A 22,446-nucleotide genomic window follows, 5' to 3' on the forward strand; every position below is an offset into this window, starting at 1 on the left:
AATTGGGGGAAATTTGGTGAAATTTGGGGGAAAAATGAGGAAAATATGGAGGAAAATTGGGGGGAACTTGGGGGAAAAATGGATGAAAATGAGGGAGGGAATGGGGGAAAAATGGGGAAAAATTTGGGGAAAATTGGGGAAAAAATTGGGGGAAAAAATTGGGGAATTTTTGCAAAAAATTGGATAAAAATTGGGGAAAAATGGGAAAAAATTGGAAAAAATGGGCAAAAATGGGAAAAAATGGGGAAAAATTGGGGAAAAAAAGGGAAAAAATTTTGATTTTTTTGGGGGAAAAATGAAGAAAAAGTGGGAAAAAATCGGATTTTTGGGGAGAAAAATGGGGAAAATTGGGGAAAAATTGGGGACAAAATGGGAAAAATTTGGGGGAAAATTGGCAAAAAAAGGGAAAAAAATGGGAAAAATTGGGGTAAAATTGGAGAAAAATTGGGGAAAAATGGGAAAAAATTGGGAAAAAATTGGGAAAAATTGGAGAAAAAATGGGAAAAATTCGGGGGAAAATTGGGGAAAAAGTGGGAAAAAAATTGGGGAAAAATGGTGGGAAAAATGCGGGAAATTGGGAAAAAATGGGCAAAAAATTGGGAAAAATTGGAGAAGAAATGGGAAAAATTTGGGGGAAAATTGGGGGAAAATTGGGAAAAAATGGGAAAAAAATTGGGAAAAAATGGGGAAAAATTGTGAGGAAAATGGGAAAGAATTGGAGAAAAATGGGGGGAAAATTGGGGAAAAATTGGGGAAAAAAGGGGAAAAATTTGGTAACAATTGGGAAAAAATTGGGGAAAAATTGGGAAAAAATGGGGGAAAATTGGGGAAAAAATGGGAAAAAGTTGGGTAAAAATTGGGAAAAATTGGGGAAAAATTGGGGAAAAATGGGAAAAAATTTTGATTTTTTGGGGGGAAAAAATGAAGAAAAAATGGGGAAAAAATCGGATTTTTGGGGGGAAAAATTGGGGAAAAATTGGGGAAAAAAATGGGGAAAAATTGGGGAAAAATCGGATTTTTGGGGAGAAAAATGGGATTTTTGGGGGGATTTTTTTGGAATTTTTTGGGGGCATTTTCAGCCAATTTTGGGGAGTATTATGGGATGCTCAGCAGCCTCTCGTGGGGGTGCAGGCTGCAGTAGTTGGAGGTGCCCAGGTGCGAATGGGAGGAATTGCCCAACATTGGGGGCACATTTGGTGGAAATTCGGGGGAAATTGGGTAAAATTGGGGAAAAAGTGGGAAAAAATGGGGAAAAATGGGGAAAAAATTGGGAAAAATTGGAGAAAAAATGGGAAAAATTCGGGGGATAATTGGGGAAAATTGGGGAAAAAGTGGGAAAAAAATTGGGGAAAAATGGTGGGGAAAATGCGGGAAATTGGGAAAAAATGGGCAAAAAATTGGGAAAAATTGGAGAAGAAATGGGAAAAATTTGAGGGAAAATTGGGGAAAAATGGGGAAATGTTGTGCGGAAAATGGGAAAAAATTGGAGAAAAATGGGGGGAAAATTGGGGAAAAAAGTGGAAAAAATTGGGGAAAAATTGGGGAAAAATTGGGGAAAAATGGGGGAAAATTGGGGAAAAAAAGGGAAAAAATTTTGATTTTTTTGGGGGGAAAATGAAGAAAAAGTGGGAAAAAAATCGGATTTTTGGGGGAGAAAAATGGGGAAAAATTGGGGAAAATTGGGGAAAAAATTGGGGACAAAATGTGAAAAATTTGGGGGAAAATTGGCAGAAAAAGGGAAAAAAATGGGAAAAATTGGGGTAAAATTGGAGAAAAATTGGGGAAAATTTGGGAAAAATTTGGTGAAAATCAGAGGAAAAATGAGAAAAAATTGGGGGAAAATTGGGGAAAAATTGGGGAAAAATGGGAAAAAATTGGGAAAAAATTGGGAAAAATTGGAGAAAAAATGGGAAAAATTCGGGGGAAAATTGGGGAAAAAGTGGGAAAAAAATTGGGGAAAAATGGTGGGAAAAATGCGGGAAATTGGGAAAAAATGGGCAAAAAATTGGGAAAAATAGGAAAAGAAATGGGAAAAATTTGGGGGAAAATTGGGGGAAAATTGGGAAAAAATGGGAAAAATATTGGGAAAAAATGGGGAAAAATTGTGCGGAAAATGGGAAAAAATTGGAGAAAAATGGGGGGAAAATTGGGGAAAAATTGGGGAAAAAAGGGGAAAAAATTGGGTAACAATTGGGAAAAAATTGGGTAAAAATGGGGAAAAATTGGGAAAAAAAATGGGGAAAAATTGGGGAAAAAATGGGGGAAAATTGGGGAAAAATGGGAAAAAGTTGGGGAAAAATTGGGAAAAATTGGGAAAAATTGGGGAAAAATGGGAAAAAATTTTGATTTTTTGGGGGGAAAAAATGAAGAAAAAAATGGGGAAAAAATCGGATTTTTGGGGGGAAAAATGGGGAAAAATTGGGGAAAAAATGGGGAAAAATTGGGGAAAAATCGGATTTTTGGGGAGAAAAATGGGATTTTTGGGGGGATTTTTTTGGAATTTTTTGGGGGCATTTTCAGCCAATTTTGGGGAGTATTATGGGATGCTCACCAGCCTCTCGTGGGGGTGCAGGCTGCAGTAGTTGGAGGTGCCCAGGTGCGAATGGGAGGAATTGCCCAACATTGGGGGCACATTTGGGGAAATTCGGGGGAAATTGGGGAAAAATTGGGGAAAAATGGGGGAAAAATGGGGAAAAATGGGGAAAAATGGGGAAAAATTGGAGAAAAATGGGAAAAAATTGGGGAAAATTGGGGAAAATTGGGGAAAAAGTGGGAAAAAAATTGGGGAAAAATGGTGGGAAAAATGCGGGAAATTGGGAAAAAATGGGCAAAAAATTGGGAAAAATTGGAGAAGAAATGGGAAAAATTTGGGGGAAAATTGGGGAAAAATGGGAAAAAAATTGGGAAAAAATGGGGAAATGTTGTGCGGAAAATGGGAAAAAATTGGAGAAAAATGGGGGAAAAATTGGGGAAAAATTGGGGAAAAATTGGGAAAAAAGGGGGAAAAATTGGGAAAAAATTGGGAAAAAATTGGGTAAAAATGGGGAAAAATTGGGAAAAAAATGGGAAAAATTGGGGAAAAATTGGGGGAAAATTGGGGAAAAAATGGGAAAAAGTTGGGTAAAAATTGGGAAAAATTAGGGGAAAATTGGGGAAAAATGGGAAAAAATTTTGATTTTTTGGGGGGAAAAAATGAAGAAAAAATGGGGAAAAAATCGGATTTTTGGGGGGAAAAATGGGGAAAAAATGGGATTTTTTTGGGGCATTTTTGTGGGATTTTTTAGGAATTTTTTGGGGATTTTTTTGGGATTTTTTGGGGAGTATTATGGGATGCTCACCAGCCTCTCGTGGGGGTGCAGGCTGCAGTAGTTGGAGGTGCCCAGGTGCGAATGGGAGGAATTGCCCAACATCCCCGAGTACCCAGCCTGGCCCATGGTGCCCGAGGAGCTCCAGCCCTCGCCGCCGTGGTGCCCGTCTGCAACACGAAAGACGCAAATTCTTCAACATTTCCGCTTCAAATCCCTCCAAAAGTATGAAATTCGTTAATAGTAAAAAAAGCGGGAGGGGTTGAGCAAAAAACCCGGGGGTTTTAGGCGGAAATTTGGGGTTTTGGGGGAAAAAAAATGGAATTTTTTCGATAGAAATTTGAATTTTTTGGTAAAAAATTTGAATTTTTTGGGGATTTTTGATGCAAAATTTGGGATTTTTTGTGTAAAAAATTTGAATTTTTTGGGGTCAATATTTGGGATTATTTTGGGGCAAAATTTGGAATTTTTTGGTCAAAAAATTGGAATTTTTTCAATAAAAATTTGAATTTTTTGGTCAAAAAAATTGAATTTTTGGGGGGTTTTTGATGCAAAATTTGGGATTTCTTTCATTCCAAAAATTGGAATTTTTGGGCCAAAATTTGGAATTTTTTGGGGCAAAATTTGGATTTTTTTGTGTAAAAAAATTTGAATTTTTTTCATCAAAAATTTGAATTTTTTGGTCAAAAAATTTGAATTTTTTGGGGATTTTTGATGCAAAATTTGGGATTTTTTCAGTCCAAAAATTGGAATTTTTGGGTTAAAAAATTTGGATTTTTTGGAGAATTTTTTATCCCAAAATTTGGGAATTTTTCACCAAAATTTGCTCCAAAAAATTCAGATTTTTTTCATGAAATTTGCTCCAAAAATTCTGATTTTTTTCGCCAATTTTTAACCCAAAAATTCCAATTTTTTCACCAAAATTTCTCCAAAAATTCCCAATTTTTTATCCCAAAAATTTTGAATTTTTCACCAAAATTTACTCCAAAAATTCCGATTTTTTTTTTAGGAAAATTCTCCAAAAATTTGAATTTTTTTCCCCAATTTTGAACCCAAAAATTCCAATTTTTTCCGGGAAAATTCCCCAAAAATTCCAAATTTTTTCACCAAAATTGCTCAAAAAATTCCCAGATTTTTTATCCCAAAAATTTGGAATTTTTCACCAAAATTTCCTCCAAAAATTCCGATTTTTCCTGCAAAAATCGCTCCAAAATTTCCCATTTTTTCCCGTTTTTTTGCCCTAAAAAATCCAATTTTCGGCCGATTTTCACCAAATTTTTTGCAAATTTTTGGAGGAAAATTTTGAAAATTTTGAGAATTCGGAAATTTTGGGGGAAATTTCTGGAAATTTGGGGAATTTCTGACCTTGCATGAAGAAGGAGGAGGGGAAAGCGCTGGCGGCGCCTTTGGAGCTGAACTCGGCCGGGCTGGCGGACGGAGCGTAAACCTGCAACGGGAAATTTGCATAAATTTACATATATTTGCATAAATCTGCATAAATTTGCATAAATCTGCATAAATTTGCATATTCGCTAATTTTCAATTTCCTCTTCATTTTTATTTCTCTTTTCATTTCATTCCTCCAGATTTTCAATTTTAATTTCAATTTTTATTTCTTTATTATGAATTTCGTGTTTGATTCCTTAATTAATTTCCATATTTTTTTCCCGTTAATTTCGAATTTGATTTTAATTTTATTTTTAATTTAATTTTTCCTCATTTCTTTCATTTATTTCCCTATTAATTTTATTTCATTCCCTATTAATTTTATTTAATTCCCTGTTAATTTTATTTTATTTCCTAATAATTTTATTTGTCTATTAATTTTATTTAATTTCTTATTAATTTTACTTTATTTTCTACTAATTTTTAATTCCTATTAATTTTATGTAATTCCCTAATAATTTTATTTAATTCCTATTAAATTTATTTCCAATTACTTTTTAATTCCTATTAATTTTATTTAATTCCCATTAATTTTATTTAATTCCTTTTAATTTCATTTCATTTCCTCTTAATTTTATTTAATTCCTATTAATTTTATTTATTTCCTATTAATTTCATTTAATTCATGATTAATTTTATTTAATTCCAATTTTATTTAATTCCAATTAATTTTATTTATTGCCTATTAATTTTATTTCATTCCCTATTAATTTTATTTATTTCCCGTTAATTTTATTTAATTCTAATTAATTTTATTTAATTTTAATTAATTTTATTAATTCTAATTAATTTCATTTAATTCCTCTTAGTTTTTATTTCCTATTATTTTTTTAATTCCCTATTAATTTTATTTTATTTCCTATTAATTTTATTTGTCTATTAATTTTATTTAATTTCTTATTAATTTTACTTTATTTTCTACTAATTTTTAATTCCTATTAATTTTATGTAATTCCCTAATAATTTTATTTAATTCCTATTAAATTTATTTCCAATTACTTTTTAATTCCTATTAATTTTATTTAATTCCCATTAATTTTATTTAATTCCTATTAATTTCATTTCATTTCCTCTTAATTTTATTTAATTCCTATTAATTTCATTTATTTCCTATTAATTACATTTAATTCATGATTAATTTTATTTAATTCCAATTTTATTTAATTCCAATTAATTTTATTTATTGCCTATTAATTTTATTTAATTCACGATTAATTTTATTTAATCCCTATTAATTTTATTTCATTTCCTATTAATTTTATTTAATTCCTATTAATTTTATTTCCCTATTAATTTTATTTAATCCCTATTAATTTTATTTAATTCCCTGTTAATTTTAATTACCTCTTAATTTTATTTAATTCTCATTAATTTTATTTAATTCCTCTTAATTTTATTTCCTATTAATTTTTTAATTCCTATTAATTTTATTTAATTTCCTATTAATTTTATTTAATTTCTTATTAATTTTATTTTATTTCCTATTAATTTTTAATTCCTATTAATTTTATTTCATTCCCTAATAATTTTATTTAATTACTTATTAATTTTGTTTCATTCCATATTAATTTTATTTAATCCCTATTAATTTTATTTTATTTCCTATTAATTTTATTTAATTCCCTATTAATTTTTTTAATTTCCTATTAATTTTAATTCCCTATTAATTTTATTTTATTTCCTATTAATTTTATTTAATTCCCTATTAATTTTATTTAATTTCCTATTAATTTTAATTCTCTATTAATTTTATTTAATTCCCATTAATTTTATTTCATTCCCTATTAATTTTATTTGATTAATCAATATTTAATATCGATCAGTCACATTCCCTCTGTTATAGCGTTATGCAAATGTATGCAAATTCCAGCTTGAATATTCATGAGGGGCTCATTTGAATATTTAATCGCGATCGATTTTCTTCCTTTCTTTATTTATTGATTCTTGATTATTAATTGGTTATTAATATTCATTATCAATAAATTGATTATTGGTTGGTTATTTATATTCATTTATCGATTATTAATTGGTTATTAATATTCATTAGATATTTAATTTCTTCTTGGTTATTAATATTCATTTATCGATTATTGATTGGTTATTCATATTCATTAGATAATTGATTCTTGATTGGCTAATAATATTAATTTATTGATTATTGACTGGTTATTAATATTCATTTGTCGATTATTGATTGGTTATTAATATTCACTTATTGATCATTGATTGGTTATTAATATTCATTATCGATTTAATTGATTATTGATTGATTTGATTGATTGATCGATTGATTTCCAATATTGATTAATTGATTATTGATTGATTTATTATTGATTATTGATTGATTTATTGAGTTCCTTATCGCATCATTGATTTATTGATTATTGATTATTGATTGATTCATTACCGATATTGATTGATTGATTACTGATTGATTCCTCTATTGATTAATTAATTTCCCCATCACCAATATTGAGTGATCGATTGATTCCCTTATTACCGATATTGATGAATTGATTATTAATTACCAATATTGATGGATTAATTATTGATTGATCCCTTTAGTTATTGATTATTACCAGCATCGATCAATTGATCGATTGGTTATTGATTGATTGATTCCCTTATTATTAATATTGATTGATTATCGATTCATTCCTTTCTTCATTCATTGATTTATTACCGATCCTAATTATTGATTATTGATTGATGACCAATATTCCTCGATCGATCCATCCATTGATCGATCCATCGATTGATCGATTTCCCCCAACCCCCCCCCCAAAAAGGCGGGAAAATCCCAAAAAGGCGGGAAAATTCCCAAAAAAAAGGCGGGAAAATCGCCCCCCTGCAATACACGCTGCGGCCACAGGAGGGCGCGCAAACATCGGAAGCCTTCGGCAAAGATCGGCAACTTTCGGAAACGCTCGGAGCCGCTCGGTCTCGGAGCCAATCAGCTTCGAGTTTGGAAGCGCTCGAGTTCGGAGCCAATCAGCTTCGAGTTGGAGTTCGGAGCCAATCAGATTCGAGCGTGGCTTCGGAAAGGTTCGGGTTGGAGTTCGGCTTCCGAGCGCGTTCGGCTCCGGTGGTGAAGCCGAATCAATCCCTAAAAATTCTCCCCAAAAATCCCTAAAATTCCCTAAAAAATCCCTAAAAATTCCCCCAAAAATTCCCCAAAAATCCCAAAAAAACTCCCCAAAAAAATCCCCAAAAATCCCCAAAAAATCTCCCCAAAATCCCTAAAAATTCCCCAAAATTCCCCCAAAATTCCCCAAAATGTCCCAAATAAATGCCTAAAAATTCCCCAAAAATTCCCTAAAAATTCCCCAAAATGTCCCAAAAAATCCCTAAAAATTTCTCCCTAAAAATCCCCCCAAAATTCCCCAAAAAATTCCCCAAAATGTCCCAAATATGTCCCAAATAAATCCCTAAAAATTCCCAAAAAATCCCTAAAAATTACCCAAATAATTCCCCAAAATTCCCTAAAAAATTCCCCAAAAAGTCCCCAAAAAATCCCTAAAAATTCCCCCCAAAATTCCCCTTAAAAAATCCCCAATAAATCCCTAAAAATTCCCAAACAATTCCCAATTAATCCCCCAAAAAATCCCTAAAAATTTCCCCAAAAAATCACCAAACATTCCCCAAACAATCCCCTAAAATTCCATAAAAAATCCCTTAAAAATCCCCAAAAAATCCCTAAAAAATTCCCTAAAAATCCTTAAAAAATCCTTTAAAAATCCCCTAAAAATCCCCAAGAAATCCTTTAAAAGTCCCTAAAAAATCCTAAAACATCTCCCATAAATCCCTAAAAATCCCCCAAAAATCCCCCAAAAAATCCCTTAAAAATCCCTAAAAATCCCCCAAAAATCCCCCAAATAAATTCTGAAAAATCCCAAATAAATCCCCCAAAAATCCCAAAAAATCCCCCAAAAATACCAAAAAATCCCCAAAAATTCCCAAAAAAATCCCTAAAAATCCCCCAAAAATCCCCTAAAAAATCCCCCAAAAATCTCCCAAAAATCCCTTTAAAATCCCCCCAAAAATCCCTAAAATTCCATAAAAATCCGTAAAAAAATCCCAAATAAATCCCAAAAAATCCCCCAAAGATCCCTTTAAAAATCCCCCAAATTTCCCCCAAAATCCCTAAAAATCCCCAAAAAATCCCTTAAAAATCCCCAAAAAATAATTTAAAAATCCCCCCAAAATCACCGAAAAGTCCCTAAAAAATCCCCCAAAAAATCCCCAAAAATCCCCAAAAAATCCCTAAAAAATCCCTAAAATTTCCCCAAAAATTCCCTAAAAAATCCCCAAAATTCCCTAAAAATTCCCAAAAAAATCCCTTAAAAATCCCCCAAAAATCCCTTTAAAATCCCGAAAAATTCCCCAAAAAATCCCCAAAAAATAGGGATTCAACCCCTAAATTTCCCTTTTTTTGGGATCATATTTTCCCCAAAAATTTTTGGAAATATTTTTTAAGAAATCCCAAATTTTGGGGGGGTTTTTTAAAAATTTTTTTTTAGGATTTTTCCAGCTCCATCCATGGAAAGTTCATTAGGTATGCGTGGTTTCCTCTGCAACTCATTAATATGCAAATGTATGCATCTGTTAGTTGCTAAATTAAAAATGCAAAGCAGCCCTTCTGCTGATTCTCCAAATTGGGGGTTTTTGGTCGCGGTCGGGAAGGGGGAAAATTGGGGGAAAAAACCCCCAAAAATCCCATAAAAATCCCAAAAAATTCCCAAAAAAAACCCCAAAAAAATCCCATAAAAGTCCCAGAAAAATCCCATTAAAATCCCCAAAAAATCCCATAAAAATCCCCCAAAAACCCAAAAATCCCCAAAAAACTCCAAAAAATCCCATAAAAATCCCAAAAAATCCCATAAAAATCCCCAAAAAAACCCCCAAAAATCCCATAAAAATCCCAAAAAAATCTCATAAAATTCCTATTAAAAATGCCAAAAAAATCCCATTAAAAATCCCATAAAAATCCCATTAAAAATCCCATTAAATTCCCGAAAAATCCCATAAAAATTCCCCATAAAGATCCCATAAAAATCCCACAAAAATCCCATAAAATTCCCATTAAAATACCCAAAGAAATCCCAATAAACATCCCCAAAAAATCTCATAAAAATCCCATTAAATTCCCATTAAAAATCCCCAAAAATCCCATAAAAATCCCCATAAAAATCCCCCAAAAAATCCCATTAAAATCCCATAAAAATCCCAAAAAAATCCCAGAAAAATCCACCAAAAATCCCCATTAAAATCCCATTAAAATTCCCAAAAAATCCCCAAAAATTCCCATAAAAATCCCCAACAATCCCATAAAATTCCCATTAAAATACCCAAAAAATCCCATAAAATTCCCATAAAATTTCCCCCAAAAATCCCATTAAAATTCCCCCCAAAATCCCATAAAATTCCCATTAAAAATGCCAAAAAATTCCCATTAAAAAATCCCATAAAAATCCCTTAAAAATCCCATAAAATTCCTATTAAAAACCCCCCAAAATCCCCAAAAATTCCCATAAAAATCCCCAACAATCCCATAAAAATTCCCCAAAAAATCCCTTTACAAATCCCATGAAAATCCCATGAAAAATCCCATAAAATTCCTATTAAAAATGCCCCATAAAAATCTCCCCAAAAATCCCATTAAAATCCCATAAAATTCCCATTAAAAATCCCCCCCAAAATCCTATAAAATTCCCATAAAAATTCCCCAAAAAGATCCCAAAAAATCCCATTAAAAATGCCCCAAAAATCCCCTAAAAATCCCAATAAAATCCCATAAAATCCCATTAAAAATCCCATAAAATTCCCATTAAAGTCCCCTAAAAATCCCATAAAATTCCCATTAAAAATCCCCCAAAAAATCCCATAAAATTTCCCCCAAAAATCCCAGTAAAAATCCCCCAAAAAATCCCATAAAAATCCCATTAAATTCCCATAAAAACCCCATAAAAATCCCTTTAAAAATCCCATAAAAATTCCCCATAAAGATCCCATAAAAATCCCCATAAAAATCCCCTAAAAAATCTCATTAAAATCCCCCCAAAAATCCCATAAAATCCCATAAAAATTCCCATTAAAAAATCCCATAAAAATTCCCCATAAAGATCCCCAAAAATCCCATTAAAATCCCATTAAATGCCAAAAAAAATCCCCCCAAAAATCCCATAAAAATCGCCAAAAAAATCCCATTAAATTCCCATAAAAAATCCCATAAATATCCCCCAAAAATCCCATTAAAATCCCATCAAAATCCACCAAAAATCCCATTAAAATCCCCCAAAATTCCCCCCAAAATCCAAAAAAATCCCATAAAATTCCCATTAAAAATCCCCCCAAAAATCCCAAAAAAATTCCCATAAAAATCCCCAAAAATCCCATAAAAATTCCCCATAAAAATCCCATAAAAATCCCATTAAAATCCCATTAAAATCCCATTAAATTCCCATAAAATTCCTGATTTTTCCCCCCAAAATTCCCTTTTTTCCCCCCAATTTTTCCCATAATTATCCCAAAAAAATTCACTTTTATCCCAAATTTTCCCCAAATTTTCCCCCAAAATTTTTCCCCAATTTTTCCCCAAATTTTCCCCCAATTTTCCCGAATTTTCCCCCAATTTTATTCCCAAATTTTCCCCTCTGGAATTGGAAGTTGGATCTGTATCATCAACATATGCAAATGAGGCGGTCTCGAGATTCAAATCATATGCAAATGAGACAGCGTTGATATCGAAACTCTACCCAAAGGAGGCGGTATCGATATCAGAACGATATGCAAATGAGGCACTGTTAATATCAGAATGATATGCAAATGAGGCGGTGTTGATATCAGAACAATATGCAAATGAGGCGCTGTTGATATCGGAATTATATGTAAAGGAGGTGGGGTCAGTAGCCAAATTATATGCAAATGAGCTGCAATGAATAGCAGAACAATCTGCATATGTGGTGGTATCGATATCAGAAAAATATGCAAATGAGGCCACCGAGATATCACTATTATATGCAAATGAGGCGGTATCAATGCCACCATGATATGCAAATAAGGTGGTATCAATATCAGAATTATATGCAAAGGAGATTGTCGGAACCAGAATGATATGCAAATGAAGCTCTGTCAATATCAGGGTATGCAAATGAGGCCGTGTCAATACCAGACTGATATGCAAATGAGGCGCTGCCAATATCAATGCTATATGCAAATGAGGCGGCATAGATATCAATATTATATGTAAATGAGGCCGTGTCAATACCAGACTGATATGCAAATGAGGTGTTATCGATATTAGATCTATATGCAAATGAGGCACTTTCAATATCGGTGATGTGCAAATGAGGCTCTATCGATATCAGAACGATATGCAAATGAGGCACTATCGGAATCAGAATGGTATGCAAATTAGGCAGTATCGGTATCACAATGATATGCAAATGAGGCGGCATCAATATCCAAATGATATGCAAATGAGCGGCACTCAATATCAGAACTATCGGTAAATGAGGGAGGATCACTATCAGAATGATATGCAAATGAGGCCGTGTCGATATCAGAATTTTATGCAAATGAGGCTGCCGATAGCTGAATGATATGCAAATGAGGTGGTCAATAGAACAAGGGTATGTAAATGAGGCAGTATTGATACCAGAATTATATGCAAATGAGGTGTGGTCAATAGCAGAGTGATATGCAAATTAGGCTGTATCAATATTACATGCAAATGAGGCAGTATCATTATCAGAATGATATGCAAAAGAGGCACAATCAATATCAAAATGGTATGCAAATGAGAATCAATATCATATGCAAATGATGGCCTGTCAATAGCAGGATTCTATGCAAATGAGGTATTATCAATGATAGGCAAATGAGGCTGTGGTGATTTTATGCAAATAAAGTGTATCGACAGAATCATATGCAAATGAGCTCGGAGATAGCAGAACGGTATGCAAATGAGGTTGTGATATGCAAATAGGGCGGCCTCAATATCGGAATGATATGCAAATGAGACATAATCGATACCAGAGTGATATGCAAATGAAGCGGCTCATATCAGAATGATATGCAAAAGAGGTAGTCGATATCAGAATGATATGCAAATGAGCTGGTATCGATATCAATATGATATGTAAATGCGTTACATTGATATCAGAATGATATGCAAATGAGGCTCAATCAATATTCTTATGTGCAAATGAGGTACCGTCGATATCAGAGCGATATGCAAATGAGGCTATGTAGAGATCAATATTGTATGCAAATGAGGGCGCATCAATGTCAACCATAAAACCCCACACAAACCCCACACAAACCCCATAAAACCCCATTCAAACCCCATACACCTCCATACAAACCCCATACAAGCCCCATAGAAACCCCATAGAAACCCCATAAACCCCCATAAAATTCCCTCCAAAAATCCTATAAAAATCTTATAAAAACCCCATAAAACCCCATACAAACCCCACACAAACCCCATCAAACCCCATAAAAACCCAAAAAAATCCTATAAAAACCCTATAAAACCCCATAAAAACCCCATACAAACCCCAAAAAAACCCCATAAAACCCCATTAAAAACCTATCAAACCACATAAAACCCCATACAAACCCCAAAAACCCCATACAAACCCCACACAAACCCCACACAAACCCCATACAAACCCCATACAAACCCCACACAAACCCCATTAAAAAACTATAAAACCCCATAAAAACCCCATAAAAACCCCATAAAAACCCCATAAAACCCCCATAAAAATCGTATAAAAACCCTATAAAACCCCATAAAACCCTATAAAAACCCCATACAAACCCCATAAAACCCCACACAAACCCCACACAAACCCCATACAAACCCCACACAAACCCCACACAAACCCCATACAAACCCCATAAAACCCCATAAAACCCCATACAAACCCCATACAAACCCCATACAAACCCCATACAAACCCCATACAAACCCCATACAAACCCCACACAAACCCCACACAAACCCCATACAAACCCCACACAAACCCCATACAAACCCCATACAAACCCCATACAAACCCCATACAAACCCCGTAACTTACAGAGGACGGCAAACCCGGGGGCACCTTGCGAACTTTCTTTGTCTGAACTTCTGGAACAGAAGGGACGCGGCGGTTAGCGGGGTTTTTATAGGGTTTTTATAGGGTTTTTATAGGGTTTTATAGGGTTTTATAGGGTTTGTATGGAGTTTGTGTGGGGTTTGTATGGGGTTTGTACGGGGTTTGTATGGGGTTTGTATGGGGTTTGTATGGGGTTTTATAGGATTTTAATGGGATTTTAATGGGATTTTGGGGGGGATCTTTTGGGGGATTTTTGGGGATTTCAATTGGGTTTTTATGGGCTTTTAATGGGATTAGGGTTTTGGGGTTTTTTGTTAGGATTTGGGATTTTGGGGTTTTTGGGATTTTGGGGATTTGGGATTTTGGGGGATGTTGGGGATTTGGGGTTTTGGGATTTTGGGGTTTTGGGATTTCTGGGATTTCTGGGATTTGGGGTCACTCACCCATGGAGGAGCCGTGCAGGGCTCTCTGGGTCATTGGGATTTATGGGATTTATGGGATGTATAGGATTTATGGGATTTATGGGATTTCTGGGATGTATAGAATTTATGGGATTTATGGGATTTATAGGATTTTGGGGTTTTTGGGGTCACTCACCCATGGAGGAGCCGTGCAGGGCTCTCTGGGTTATTGGGATTTATGGGATTTCTGGGATTTCTGGGATTTCTGGGATAAGGACAGGATTTATGGGGTTTGTGGGATTTCTGGCTCACTGGGATTTCTGGGATTTCGGGGATTTATAGGATTTTGGGGTTTTTGGGGTCACTCACCCATGGAGGAGCCGTGCAGGGCTCTCTGGGTCATTAGGATTTATGGGATTTATAGGATTTTGGGGTTTTTGGGGTCACTCACCCATGGAGGAGCCGTGCAGGGGTCTCCGGCGGGCGCTGCCCCCGTACTGGTAGAACTGCGAGCCCGGCTTGCTGGGGGACAGCGCCCCGGGCGTGGCCAGCTCCAGCTCCCCGGCCAGCAGGCTCTGCTGGGGGACACAGAGCTGATCCTAATCCTGATCCTAAACCCGATCCCAAACCCAATCCTGATCCTAAACCTGATCCCAAACCCGATCCTAATCCCGATCCTGATCCCGATCCTAATCCCGATCCATGGGCAGCTCCAGCTCCCCGGCCAGCAGGCTCTGCTGGGGACACGGAGCTGATCCTAATCCTGATCCTAAACCCGATCCCAAACCCGATCCCAATCCTGACCCTAATCCTGATCCATGGGCAGCTCCAGCTTCCCGGCCAGCAGGCTCTGCTGGGGGACACGGAAATATGGGATCGGATCCTAATCCTGATCCTAAACCCGATCCCAAACCCAATCCTGATCCTGACCCTGATCCTGATCCTGATCCATGGGCAGCTCCAACTCCAAACCCCAAAACTCCAAACCCCAAAACCCAAATCCCCCAAATCTGAACTCCAAAACTCAAATCCCCAAACCCCAAATCCCCCAAAACCCAAATCCCCCAAACTCCAAACCCCAAATCCCCCAAATCTGAACCCCAAACCCCAAAACTCAAAACCCCAAAACTCAAATCCCCCAAACTCCAAAGCCCAAAACCCAAATCCCCAAACCCAAAACCCCCCAACCCCCAAATCCCCCAAACCCAAAACCCCCAAACCCAAATCCCCAAAACTCAAATCCCTCAAAATTCCAAACCCTAAAACCCAAATCCCCCAAACTCCAAAGCCCCAAACTCAAATCCCCAAAACTCCAAACCCCAAAACTCCAAACCCCAAAACCCAAATCCCCCAAACTCCGAACCCCAAAACCCAAAACCCCCAAACCCAAATCCCCCAAAACTCAAAACCCAAACTCCAAACCCCAAAACCCAAATCCCCCAAACCCAAATCCCCAAAACTCAAATCCCCCAAAACTCCAAGTAAAATCCCAAATAAATCCCAAAAAATCCCCAAAGAAATCCCCAAAAAATCCCAAATAAATCCCAAATAAAATCCCAAATAAATCCAAATAAATCCCAAATAAATCTCCCAAAAAATTTTAAAAAATCCCAAATAAAATCCCAAAAAAATCCCCAAAGAAATCCCAAAGAAATCCCCAAAAAATCCCAAAAAAATCCCAAAAAATCTGCAAAAAATCCCCCCAAAAAATCCCAAATAAATCCCCAAAAAATCCCAAATAAATCCCAAAAAATCCCCAAAAAACCTACAAAAAATCCCCAAAAATCCCCAATTCTCAAATCCCCAAATCCCCAAAAAATCCCCCAAAAATCCCAAAAATTCCCCAAAAAATCCTAAAAAAAAATCCCAATTTTGGGGTTTGGGATTTGGGGATTTTTTGGGGATTCAAGGTTTGGGGTTTTGGGGGATTTTTTTTCAATTTTTTTTTGATTTTTGGGGATTTTTTTTGGGATTTTTTAGGAATTTTTTGGGGATTTTTTCTGGGATTTTTTGGGTTTTTTGGGGGATTTTTGGGGATTTTTCTGGGATTTTTGGGGATTTTTTAGGAATTTTTTTGGGACTTTTTGGCGGAATTTTTGGGCATTTTTTTGGGAATTTTTGGGGGAGTTTTGGGGGATTTTGGGGGGGATTTTTGGACGATTTTTTAAAATTCTTCTGGGATTTTTGGGGCGATTTTCTGGGTTTTTGGGGATTTTTTGGGATTTTTGTGGGATTTTTTTTGGGGGATTTTTTGGGATTTTTTGGGGTTTTCTTTTGGGGATTTTTTGGGGATTTTTTGGTGGATTTTTTATTTTTGGGGGGGATTTTTTGAGGATTTTTTTTCAATTCTTCAGGGTTTTGGGGGGGATTTTTGGTGAATTTTTTGGGTTTTTAAAAGGGATTTTTGGGGGATTTTTTCTGGGACTTTTTAGGGATTTTGGGGGAAATTTTTGGGGCATTTTTGGGGAATTTTTGAGGGGATTTTTTGAGGATTTTTCTGGGACTTTTTGAGGATTTTTAGGGATTTTTGGGGGATTTTTCTGGGTTTCTTCGGGATCTTTTGGGGTTTTTTTCCAAATTGTTTTGGATTTTTTGGGATTTATGTGGGATTTTTTTGTGATCTTGTGGTTTTGGGATTTGGGATTTTTTGGGGAGATTTTTGGGGGATTTTTTGGGGGGATTTCTGGGGGAGATTTTTTGGGGGGATTTCTTGGGTTTTTTTGGGGTTTTTTTTCTGGGATTTTTTGGGATTTTGGGGGGATTTTTTCTGTGATTTTTTTTGGATTTTGCGGGAATTTTTTTCTGGGATTTTTAGGGATTTTTCTGGGAATTTTTGGGGGAGTTTTGGGGGGATTTTTTGGGGAATGTTGGGGATTTTTAGGGATTTTTTTGGGGGGGATTTTTTCTGGGATTTTTTTGGGTTTTTTTAGGGATTTTTGGGGATTTCTTTTGGGGATTTTTTTTGGGGATTTTTGGGGATTTTTCTGGGACTATTTGGGATTTTTTTCTTGGAATTTTTGGGCATTTTTTGGGAATTTTTGTGGGATTTTTGGGGGATTTTTTGGGGATTTTTGGGGGATTTTGGGGGATTTTTGGGGGATTTTTTGGGGTTTTTCTGGGGGGATTTTTTGGGGATTTTTGGGATTTTTTTTTCCCCTCACCTGGTGGCAGCCCTGGAGGTTGGAATCGCGACCGTACGAGGAGTAGGAACCTCGTTCTGTTTTACCTGGCAAAAAAATGGGGAAAACAATTCCAATTAATCCATGGGAAAAACGGAGAGAAAAATTCAAATTGAAAGGACAAAAATTGCACAGAAAAATTCACATTAATCCATGGAAAATGGAGAGAAAAATTCAAATTAATCCATGGAAAATGGAGAGAGAAATTCACATTAATCCATGGAAAATGGAGAGAAAAATTCACATTAATGAATGGAAAATGGAGAGAAAAATTCACATTAATGAATGGGAAATGGAGAGAAAAATCAAATTAATGAATGGAAAGAAAAATTCAAATTAATGAATGGGAAATGGAGAGAAAAATTCAAATTAATGAATGGAATTAATTTTATTTTATTGTATTTTATTTTCTCTTCCTGTCTTTAATTTCACTGTATGTTATTTTTTTATTATTTTATTCTCTATTTTTTATTTTCTATTATTTTTTTCTTCTTTCATTGCATTTTATTTTCATTTTTTTCCTCTTTTTATTTAATTTTATTCTGTTTTATTTAATTTTTTCCTATTTTATTTCATTTTCTCATTCTATTTTATTCTATTTTATTCTATTTTTATTCTATTTTATTTATTATTCTATTCTATTCTATTCTATTCTATTCTATTCTATTCTATTCTATTCTTTATTTCCATATTTTATCTTATTATTTTATTTATTTTATTTTATTTCTTTGATTGATCTTTTTCCATTCTATTCTATTTTCCATTTTTTTTAATTTTAATTTATTTTATTTTATTTTATTTTATTTTATTTATTTTATTTTATTTTTTTTATTTATTTTATTTTATTTTTTTTTTATTTTTTTATTTTTATTTTATTTTTTTTGTTTTTTTTATAAATTTTATTTTATTTATTTTTGTATTGTATTTCATTTTATTTTATTTTTATTTATTTATTTTATTTTATTGTATTTTATTTTATTTTATTTTATTTATGTTATTTTATTTTATTTTATTCTATTTTATTTTATTTTATTATAGATTTATTTACCCTTATATTGACATATATCTTCTATATTTTCCTATTTCTTCATTTTCCTATTTAAATATCTTTATTTTATATTTCTATATATTTCTTTTTATATTTTTATATATATATTCTATTATTTTTAATATATTTATTTATTTATATATTTTTTAACAAAAATTTATTTATATATATATTTGATATATATATTTATACATATTTATATTTATTTTTATATATTTATATCTCTTTATATTTATTTATATGTATTTATTTATATATATATTCATATATCTTTTTATTTATTTACATATATTTACATATTTATATATATATTTATATTTATTTACATATACACATGTATTTAGATCTATATTTTTAAACAAAATTTATTAATTGGAATGAAAACAAACAAAAAAAATTTCTATTTCTAGACATCGCTATTTCATATAGATTTATTTATTCATATATATTTCTCTATCAATTCCATAATTTTATTTCTTTCTTCGTCTCGATCTATTTGTCGATCTTCTGCCTGGAATGGAATTGCAGATATTTGTAATTGCACAAAAAAAAAGCCGAGAATCATTTATTGATATATATGTCATTTCTTGATATATATTTCATTTCTTGATTTATTTTTATATATATTTATATATTTTTTATTTATTTATTTATTTATTTATTTATTTATTTATATATTTATTTATATATTTGTTTCTGTATTTCTTTTGAAAATTTAATATCTTTGAATCGATTTCTTTCTTTTTCATATATTTATTTTTATATTCCACTTGGAATAGAATTTTAGATCATGGTAATTAAAACCAAACCGCAGAGAGCGAAATCATTTCGATGTATCATTTTATTAATATTAGATATTAATGTTTATTTATTGATTTCTTACTTTTATATCAAGGATATCTTTGAATTTAATTTAATTTTATTTTATTTCTATATTTTCTATTTGGAATAGCATCTTAGATCGTTTTCATTAAAACCAAAAAGCAGAGAATCATTCCTTTATATATTTAATGATCTATATTGATTTCTTTCAAAATTTTATTATATTTTAATATATTTCTTTTTATGGATTGATATTCCACTTGGAATAGAATTTTAGATCATGGTAATTAAAACAAAACCGCAGAGAGCGAATCATTCCGATGTATCATTTCATTAATATAAATATTATATATTTTGATTGATTGATTGATTGATTTATTGATTTATTTATTTATTCATTCATTTATTTATTTATTTTCAACATTTTTTATTCATTTTCTGTTTATTTTTAATAAAACCAATTATGAAATATTCTTTAATAGATTCATTCATTTATTTATATACTTATTTATAGATTTATTTTTATTTTTTTAAAAAAAAGTTTCATAGATTCATTTTCAATATAAGCATACATATTTTCTATTTTGGAATAGAATCATTCATTAATTAAAACAAAAGGATATCATTTATTTATTTATCATGTATTTCATTTATAGATTTATTTTTAATTAAAAAAAATTTTAATAGATTTCTTTATTTTGATATATTTATAGATATATTCTATTTGGGGAATCGAATTTTACATAATGTTAATGCCCACAAAAAGCGGAGAATCATTCATTTATATCATTATTCATTTATTTTTTTTTATAGATTTTTATAATTTATTTATATTTTTATATTTTTAAAAAAAAATTTTTAATAGATTTCTTTATATATTTTTATATATATTGTATTTTGAATCGAATTTCAGATCATTTTGATGCCCACGGAAAAGCAGAGAATCATTTATTTATATCGATCTATTTTTATATTTCTATACGTATTATTAATTAATTAATTAATTAATTAACTTATTTATTTATTTATCTATTTCTAGATATATATTATATTTCAATGATATTGATCTAGTTTTCTATAATTATGTCTACATTAGATTTTGAAGAGAATTTCAGATCATTTTTCATTAAAAACCAAACAAGCGGAGAATCATTCATATTATTATTGATATATCATTTATTTATTTATATATTTTATTTATATATTTATTTTTAATTTTTATACATTTATTTGGGAAAAATTTTAAAATAAGCAAATCATTCATTTATTTTTCATTTATTCTTTATATTTATTGATATATTTATTTTTAAATAAATTTCATTCCATTTGGAATAGAATTTCAGATCATTTTGATGACGATGGAAAAGCAGAAAATCCTTTATTTATATCATTTATTTCTTTATTTATATATATATATAATTCTATTTATAAGTTATTTATTTATTTATATATTTTATTTTAATAAAAATTTTATTTAAAAATATATTTAATAGATTTCTTTATTTTTCTATATTTATAGATATTTTCTATTTGGAATAGAATTTCAGATCATCTTGAAGACGATGGAAAAGCAGAGAATCATTTATTTATATCGACACATTTTTATATATATACATATTCTACATTTATTAATTTATTAATTTCTTTGTTTTTATATTTCAATATATATTACATTGTAATTACATTTATATATTTTTATATATTTATGTCTACATTCTAGTTTGAATAGAACCTTAGATAATTTTCATTAATTTATCATTTATTTATAGATATCATTCATTTATTTATATATATTATTTATTTATATCTTTTTAATTTTTAAAAGAAATTTTTAATAGATTTCTTTATTTTTCTATATTTATAGATATTTTCTATTTGGAATCGAATTTCAGATCATCTTGATGCCCACGAAAAAGCAGAGAATCATTTATTTATATCGATCTATTTTTATATTTATATACGTATTATTCATTAATTAATTAATCAATTAATTTATTTATTTATTTATCTATTTCTAGATATTCTATATTTCAATGATATTGATCTAGTTCTCTATAATTATGTCTACATTAGATTTTGAAGAGAATTTCAGATCATTTTTCATGAAAACCAAACAAGCGGAGAATCATTCCTTTATATCGATATCATTTATTTATTGATATATTTATTTATATATTTATTTTTAATTTTTTTAAAAAATTTTTAATAGATTTCTTTATTTTTATATATTTATAGATACATTCTATTTGGGAATAGAATTTTACATAATGTTAATTAAAACCAAAAAGCGGAGAATCATTCCTTTATATCGATATCATTTATTTATTTATATATTTATTTATTGATATATTTTTAATTTTTAAAAAAATTTTTAATAGTTTTCTTTATTTTTACATATTTATAGATACATTCCATTTGGAATAGAATTTTCGATCATTTCGATTCCAATGGAAAAGCAGAAAATCCTTTATTTATATCATTTATTTCTTTATTTTTATATATATATAATTATATTTGTAATTTATTTATTTATGTATATATTTTTAATTTTTAAAAAAATTTAATAGATTTCTTTATTTTTCTATATTTATAGATATTTTCCATTTGGAATAGAATTTGAGATCAATTCAATTCGATGGAAAAGCAGAAAATCATTTATTTATATAGATATATTTTATATTTTTATATATTCCATATTATTAATTTATTTATTTATTAATTAATTCATTTATTTATCTATTTCTCGATATATATTATATTTCAATTATATTGATCTATTTTCTATAGTTATGACGACATCGGATTTTGAGGAGAATTTTCGATCGTTTTAAACGAAAACCAAACAAGCGGAGAATCATGCATTGACAAATAACATTTTCGAATGATTTCCATATTGATTGATTTATTTGCTGCTTAATTTTCGATCTCTTTCGATCCGTTCATTGATTTTCCCACAGTTATGGCTGCATTCGATTTTTAGGAGAGTTTTACATAATTCTAAATTAAAGAAGCCGCGAATCATTTATTTATAGATTACATTTTCTAATTATTTCTCTATTTACTGATTTCTTTATTATTTTTATAGACGTGATCTATTTTAATGAGATTTCTTGATATCTATTGATCTCCGTTACATTC

General features: G+C 31.2%; 1 protein-coding gene across 1 annotated transcript in view; it reads right to left on the reverse strand.

Annotated features, from left to right (window-relative positions):
- Nucleotides 1-22,446, reverse strand: part of TCF4 (transcription factor 4) — a 106,096-nt gene that overhangs the window by 13,069 nt on the left and 70,581 nt on the right. The window contains exons 6-10 of the mRNA XM_030969480.1: nucleotides 17,421-17,485; nucleotides 14,711-14,837; nucleotides 13,841-13,890; nucleotides 4,671-4,752; nucleotides 3,339-3,475 (exon numbers count right to left, since the gene is read on the reverse strand). Coding sequence (XP_030825340.1) covers nucleotides 3,339-3,475; nucleotides 4,671-4,752; nucleotides 13,841-13,890; nucleotides 14,711-14,837; nucleotides 17,421-17,485 — 461 coding nt within the window. The remainder of the gene's footprint in view (nucleotides 1-3,338; nucleotides 3,476-4,670; nucleotides 4,753-13,840; nucleotides 13,891-14,710; nucleotides 14,838-17,420; nucleotides 17,486-22,446) is intronic.

Source organism: Camarhynchus parvulus, chromosome Z (assembly GCF_901933205.1).
Source record: "Camarhynchus parvulus chromosome Z, STF_HiC, whole genome shotgun sequence".
Taxonomy (NCBI): Eukaryota; Metazoa; Chordata; class Aves; order Passeriformes; family Thraupidae; genus Camarhynchus; species Camarhynchus parvulus.